This window comes from Dendrobium catenatum, unplaced genomic scaffold (assembly GCF_001605985.2).
Source record: "Dendrobium catenatum unplaced genomic scaffold, ASM160598v2 fragScaff_scaffold_726, whole genome shotgun sequence".
Taxonomy (NCBI): domain Eukaryota; kingdom Viridiplantae; phylum Streptophyta; class Magnoliopsida; order Asparagales; family Orchidaceae; genus Dendrobium; species Dendrobium catenatum.
The window spans coordinates 1,083,361-1,091,347 of record NW_021319188.1 but is presented as its reverse complement, the minus strand read 5'-3'; the positions used below and the strand labels follow the sequence as shown (position 1 = coordinate 1,091,347).

Sequence of the window (7,987 nt, the reverse complement as noted above, 5' to 3'; positions counted from 1 at the left end):
AATTGAGAGGACGTGAAGCACTTTTTATGTTCTAGAAGTTAGTTCATCAAAGATTAAATCTCCAAATGGAGGATTATTTTTTGGTGGAGCTCAAATTTTGCTCTTCAAGGTAGAAGCATAATTGAAAACAAAAGATTTTAAGGAAATGCAAATTTATTTTACATACCTACTTGAATAAGAATATATTCAAAAAAAAAATTATTGCAAACTTAGCTATCATGAATTAGCCTCAAATCAAAATTTGAAGCAATTTTTTTGTTTGATTTCGATAATCTAATCAATAGAAGACAAAAAGGGGGCTAGTTGTGTGCCCATATGTGACTGAAGAAGAAAAAAAAATTGAGCATCGAATATATCATCTGTAGACAAACTTCACGGAACCACGTAACTATTTGTCTCCTGCTTTCTATGTGTTTTTAGTTGTATGTTTATTTCTCATTCTCGTATTCAACATTACTCCTATGCACTCATTTTTCCACAACAGCCACAAAATACATCTCTTGGAGAAAAATCTAATCAAGACAACATAATTAAACAGGAAGAAGGAAGAAGCTTATACACAAGGATGTGTTATTGATCAAAAAAAAAAAGAAAGAAGGAAGAAGCTTACTTAGTGATAAAAGGAAAAATGATTTATAAATATATGAATATGGACAAAAAGAACTTTTCATTGAAGTGGCACAGCTATAAAAAATAACCACAAATGTGCTAATTAAATATATAACACAGCACAATAACTAAAAATGGCATATAAAGTTACATTAGAGCTTACTTCCTGCAGATTCCCAAGCATCATCTGCAGCGGAGCTTCAGGTATGCTATAGAGCATTTATAATGATGCCTGGACGTTGATGGGATTATTGAAACATCTGTACAGGGATATAACACAGGTAGGACACAATTGAATATGGTAAGTATGCAACGAGGCAGCATCAGTCACAAGCCTTCTTAAGACTACCAATCGAGGAAGTTCACCTACATGTAACCACAGAAATTTAGACTCTTAAATATAGAAGGTCATAGGTAATGTCTAACATGATACAAGCCAATAGTTGCGTACCATTATGGAACTTTTCAGATCAACAGATTGCACTGAAGTGTATAGATAATTCCAAGAAATAGAACAGTGGCATCTAGATATCAGATTTCAACATCCAGACTTTGGCACTTTAAGGCACATTAACAATCAAATTTCATGGAATAAGAATAAAATTTGGTGTAATAAATTGATATAATTAAGATTACCCCAACAAATGTTGTCTAGTAAGGGTGCGTTTTAGAAGAATTTTCTGGTATTACTAGATTCTGACCACCTCTAGATGCCTTCAAAGCTTGTTTAATTGGATGAAACTGAATCCCCAAAAATGGCTTTTGATTTGGACCTTTTTCTGATATACCAGGCAATGTTCGCTGAAGCCATGAATCAGAAGGAGATTTTGGCAATGGAGGGGGAAGCAGAGACAATATCAGGGAGTTGTCAATATTCTTCTTCTGACCATCCGCTTTGAAGTCGAAATCCATTTCGTTACTTTGACTATTTTTAAAACCATTGCCCTTTTTGTCTTCACAGTTTAATGTTTTTAAGTAAGATGAAAAGCATGGTTCAGTTGACCTGGAATATTTAGACTGCAGTTGACATCGTCCAGAGGTCTGAGAAACAACACTTTCATCACTTCTTTGAAACTCAGATAAGAGTGTATAACTGCTATCAGTGTTTTCTTCGGTGCCTGAAGTCATACTCACTACTTTTGAGTTTGAGTCTGATGTATCGAGCAATTGTGAAGAATTTATATGAGTTCTAACAGTTGCAGGGCTTGCTGAATCTAAGCTCCCAGTTTTTGAACTCTTTGATTTGCTTTTTACATCCGCAGTCTTGTTAGTTGACAGGTCATCAACAGAGGAATGTCGGAAAGAAGAGCTGTCCGGCGTTTGGGAATCAATCCAGCATGTAAGCTGGTTGGATTTAGTCGTTAACTTGCTGTCAACATCTTTTTGTATATAATCTAAATTCATTAATCTGTGTCTGCACGCAACCTCCCATGAATCATCCTAAACAACAAACACAACACCAAAAATAATTATTATTAACCACTGACAAACATGAAATGTTTAACCTGTAATTCACCTCAACGGTCCCTTCATCGTTCGAAATTGTAATGCGAGGGCTAGAAAAACGGCCGAGTTTCTTGGGAGGCAGGTCTCGAACCCTCATACGAGGAACAGACTTCAAGAGGAAAAGAGGGTTCTTCATACCGAAACTTGAAATCAATCTACGTGCCCTAGAAGAGAAATAGCCCGTGCTTTCATGACTCATAATCTCACCACTCTCTTTTTCTTCCACGACTTCTACTTCTTCCTTCCGACCGTTGCCACTCGAGGCGGAAACACTAAAATGGTAGTTGTAGTGTAGAGGAAGCAGTGTCTGTGGCAGAGTCTTTCTTTCAAAATATTTATCAACAGCAGGTGCCCGAGGCGGCTTTTTCCAACCCCGCTGGGACGACCCAGAAACTATGGCTTGGGCAGCAGGCAGAAATCTACCCATCATGTACTCTTCCATCTGCAGATCTTTGTAGAACTGACCATTGGAATCCGTAAGGCTAGGACAGGCGCTCAAACCAGTGAATCCGCTCCTCAAGGAAAACGATTCATTACAAGAAAGGGTATCCCGGGCATCTGAAAAAGCATCGCGTTCGCCACCATAATCCGCAGGATTAAATCCCACCCATTCCGTTATTAGCTTCTCTGTGCCGCGATCTGACGAACACGCAACCCGCATCTGTGTTCCAACAGCGTTGGGTTTGGGCCGCGAAGCATTTATCAACATTCGATCAGGGGGTATGTACGGGGCTGCAGTGCTACCACCAATGACGGGTCCGACGACATCGCCTGAGTTTTCCTTGGGATGGCCAGGCATTTTCTCCCAGATAAATGGCACGGCTCCACTATGCTCCACATGGCCTGAGCGAAGGAGCCCTCTCCGCGACTGCGGCATGGCATCCTTCGACGAAGCTAAGGAAGCCTTGATTCGCCGAACGGAGATAAGAGGGGCATCAAGATCGAGCATCTTGCCTTCCATCCAGCTCTCGGCCACAATATATCCCAAGCTATTTTGATCGTTCACGGTAGCTCACGAAAACCACGTTATGAAGGATTGCAAATCGAAGAGAAAGTTAGGGTTTCAAGTCATACTGGCTTCGTCGGCAAGGGTTTGCCGGAGGAAGAACGGATGATAGGCGGGTAGATAGAGGGAAAGCAAACTGGAATTGTTTTGCGCGGAAGCAAAGCTCCGGCTGAAGTTTGGAGTTCTGACTTTAGAAGTCATTTTAACCGCCGAAAAGGCCGATGCGCGCAGGGAATTTAATAGCCATATTTTAAGATTTTTCAAACAGTTTAATCTTTAAAATTAAAGCACACATATTTTCTTTATTTTACTTTATATTTCATGAGAAAATTCTCCATATATCTTATTTTGATGGATAAATTAATTAAAATTAAATTTAAATTTAAATTTAAATTAAATAATTCATTTCTTATTTCAATTTTGAAAATAAAATGTTTTCCGATTATTTCATCTTTAAAATATCAAATTCCAATCAAAATTTTTGAAACTGTCAAAATATTCAAACTCAAACAAAATAATTAATAAAATGGCAAAATCATGAAAATTCAACTTTAAAAATTTAAAAGGAAATATATTTAAATATTAAATTTAAATTAAAAAATGATTAAATCTAAATAATACATTTGCAAAACTATCAAAATCAGCAGTCCTCAAAACATTTACGATGAAAGGGAAAGGTCTTGAGAATTGGGTAATCACATATTTAAAGGACATTTAAAGCACGTGTAAGTTATATATTGCAATTTTTTTTGTTTGCTTTTTAATTATTAAATTTAATTTAATGATATTATTTTCCTTAAATGGAGTAAGTAATAAAAGAATTTCAAAGAAAAGTAACTCCGTAAGAATTATATCAAAATATCTTCGTAAAAAAATTAATTAAGATGAAACATAAAACTCTTAAATTAATTTCAAGATGAATTTAGTATTAATTAGATATGTATTGCACTTAACAATATAATTTTTTTAAAATTTATTCTAACTAAAACCTTAATCACAATATTATGGCTTATTTTTTAAATGTATTTTAAGGGATTTTTATTATTATTTGATATTATATCTTAACATTTTTTTTAAGATTAATATATTAAAATACATTTTTTAAATGTATTTTAATCTCAATTTGGACGGAACCAGCTTATCTTTTGAGGAGTTTTTTTTTTTAAATTTGAGCCATTATAATTATTGAAGATTGACAAAATAATTAAAATACTTTTTTCTTCTAAGAAAATTAAAATTTCAAGGTGGGCAATTGCCATCGTGAGATCTTGAAGGTTCCACTCCTAACCAATCTTTTATTCTTGAGCTTAAGAAATAATAATAAGTATAATTGAAGAAAATGTAAAAGAAATATAAATAAATTTAGTTTTTTATATAAAAAAAAAAATTCGCTCTCAATTGGCGTAAAATATTTGTGTAAGCAGCAGCGTGTCATGAATTTTCCTAATTGTATTGGGGATGGAAATTAAATCCCATGTTTGATGATAACAGCGGGCAGTGGTTTGGCGCTTGCGCTGAAGTTGGTGGTATGGTGGAGAAGCGAGGAGGGAATAGATATTAATATTAGTAGAACGTATTGGGGTAGGCAGAAACCCAATTGGCTGGCTAGTGCTGTTTTCTGTATAGACATAAGAGGCGAATGACGGATATGCTGGAGTGATAAACCTTGCTTGGAGAACTAGTTCTACTATGATCATGGAATTTAGGCTAAGGATAAATTTTTAAACTAGATATTATTAAAAATTTGATAGCGTGATTAAGTATGACAGGTTTAGTTTCGTATAAAAGTTTAAATAAATAAATAAATAACAAATATTGATGTGGAATTACGGAATCAAAATGATTTGACAACATATAGTTTTTAGTTCCAGGTTTGTTTTTTTTAAGCTTAGTTTATAAATAATTAATAATAATAATTTATTCATATTCTAAAATTTATATATTAAAATACAAGAAATGGGTATAAGTTTTGTTGCATCCTGGAATATTTGTGGCGGTAGAAAAGTATATAATTTAGCGTCTTAGTGTTGTATGAAGATCCACCACACAAGCAGATGAAAGAGAGATTGTGCAATATTTATAAGAGACGCTAGAGTTTTTACGTAAAAACCCCTTAAAAGGGAAAAAATTATAGGGCATGGCCCATTTTGAATGAATCCACTAGTCTTTGCAATTGATTACAAATGAGAACCTTCCTTTGGAGAAGGCCTTAGCTTGATGTCAAAAATGTACATCATATAGAGCGCATTACATAGAGGGAGTCAGAATAATCAACGTAGACATATTTGTTTGGTTGGCAGTACCATAGTCGATAGGATAGAGATTTGAAAGATCGTAGTAGGCGACATAAGTTGGAAGGACCATAGTCAGCAAAAGATCGGGGTCAAAAAAATCATAGTTGGCGAGGGAGGTCACCGTAGTAGGCAACGGAGGTCGGAAGGATCGTAGTCGGCAAGAGTTTGGGGTCAAAAAGATCGTTGTCTGGCGAGGGAGGTCAAAAGGATCGTAGTCGACAGAAGACTGGGGTCAAAAAGATCGTTGTCTCACGAGGGAGGTCAGAAGGATCATAGTGGGCGACAGAGGTTGGAAGGACCGTAATCGGTAGGAGACTGGAGTCATAAAGACCATTGTCTAGCGAGGGAGGTCGGAAAGACCATCGTTGACAGGATACTGGGGTCAGAAAGACCATTATCTAGTCAGGGAGGTTGGAAGGATCGTAGTAGCCAACGAAGGATGGAAGGACTGTAGTTGGCAAAAGACCAGGGTCAGAAAGGCCATAGTTGGCGAAGAAGGTCACCATGGTAGACAACGGAGGTCGGAAGGATCATAGGTGACGGAGGTCAAAAGGTCCGTAGTCAGCAGGAGATTGGGGTTCAGAAAAATCATTGTCTGGCGAGGGAGGTAGGAATGACCGTAATAGGCGACGGAGGTCGGAAGGACCGTAGTCAGCAGATGACTAGGGTCAGAAAGACCGTTGTTTGGCGAGGGAGGTCGAAAGGATCATAATAGGCGACGGAGGTCGGAAGGATTATAATCTGCAGGATACTGGGGTCAAAAAGATCATAGTTGGCAGGAGACTATTATGTGCCCTAAAGAAATATTATTATAATATATTTCCTATGGAAATAAGTATTTAAAGATAAGTTTAACATGTTTCAATATTATCATTGATATAATATTTATATTACATGATTATTTATGTAACCATAATTCGGTATATAATTATATACAAGAGGATTGAGTTATGGATAATAATCAAAATAAGTTCATGATTATTGATTATAGTTGGAATCTATAATTAAATATTATTAGTAAGATCTATCAATATTAAGAATGGAACATTCTTATCCGGATTATTCGATATGAAGATATTAAGGATGGAGGTATTTTATATAATATGATTATATAGAATTGGATCAGATAAAATTTGAATCCTCTAATAAATTCTATTTTAATTATAGATAATTTTAAATTAATCATAAAGATGATCATATATAAAATAATCTTAATCCCGAGTTATTAATAAACTCCTATTTATGACATTTAATTTTTTTATTTACTCGAAAATAGTTTGGAAGAAATAAATTCAATTCTTGTATCTCAGAAATACAATGAAACAAATAGCTGAAAATGTTAATATACATATATGTAATCCATTCCTTTCATTTATTAAAGTTAGAAAATTAGTTCCCTAGAATAATTAATTCAGAACCTGAACAATTCAGCGCTCAAATTTTGTGATGAGATCACAAAGTTTATTGTTTACTAGATAATTAATTGGAATTCAAGGATCAAGATATAATTAGTGAGGTGACAAAATTACCTAGCTATAATTATGAATTTTTTATGGAGGATTATTTTATATATAATGATTAAATCAATGGATAATTCAATTTTTTAAATTGAGTAAATTATACTATAATTTCAAAAGTGCAATTTCATATTTGAAGTGAAATAATATTGAAATTAATAATTTGATTTATTAATTTAAGAGTTAAATTAATGGTCAAATTTATTGAAGCTTGAATTATAGGTCCATAGGTCCATTTTTCATCACCTAAGCTCTATTATATATTGAACACTATCATTAAGAATATAACATAATGTAAATGTTAAATTATGATTATATTAATAATATATTTATGTTCATCTTTTAATTTTATTATTTTTCATGAAGATAATGATAACTCATCATTAATATCTTTTAATATTAAAAAAATAAAGATAAGATTGATGATGTGTCATTAAAAATAAGATTGATGATGTGTCATGATGTGTCATAATAATTATCATTTTAATATTAATTAAAAATACTTCATGAATTACTAAGAGGTTATGAAAAGATGTATTTAAAATTGAAAAGATGTGAACTTTTCTTATAAAAAAGAATTAAGTTCTATATGAAAATGATGATGATATATGATTCCTTCATGAGAGATGAAAGAATATATATGTGAAGAATGTTAGTCTCATAATCTTTTATTTTTGAATGATTAAATAGTGTTTAGAATACAAATTAGATTCAAAATAAAAAATGTTCATACAGACTATATTTTGAAGATTTTTGTCCGGGTATTTTTGATTCGACGGAGTTTTTAGTCGACTGGATTTTTCTGTGTAATTGAAAATTGTCTGTGCAGTAGAATAAATATTCTGAAATATTATTATCTACATTCTGTACGAATTTGGTAAATTGTAATTTTCAGGAAAAATTGTGTAAATTCCGTATACTGCCGTTGTGCTGCCCGATTTTTGTCTGATTTCTGATTTGTCCGGATTTCTTCTGAATTAATATGCTATCTATATATGCTATAAAAAGGGGGTTATAAGGGGCCTGGATCCTATGAGATTCAATTAGTGTCTGGG

At 33.6% G+C, this 7,987-nt stretch overlaps 1 protein-coding gene across 1 annotated transcript; it reads right to left on the bottom strand.

Annotated features, from left to right (window-relative positions):
• Window positions 1-610: 610 nt before the first annotated feature.
• Window positions 611-3,336, bottom strand: LOC110098056. The gene is made up of 3 exons (XM_020824764.2): window positions 2,126-3,336; window positions 1,061-2,049; window positions 611-975 (listed from the first exon to the last, which is right to left on the bottom strand). Exons 1-2 carry the CDS (start codon window positions 3,074-3,076, stop codon window positions 1,261-1,263), a joined length of 1,740 nt encoding a protein of 579 aa, XP_020680423.1. The 5' UTR covers window positions 3,077-3,336; the 3' UTR covers window positions 611-975; window positions 1,061-1,260.
• Window positions 3,337-7,987: the final 4,651 nt, after the last annotated feature.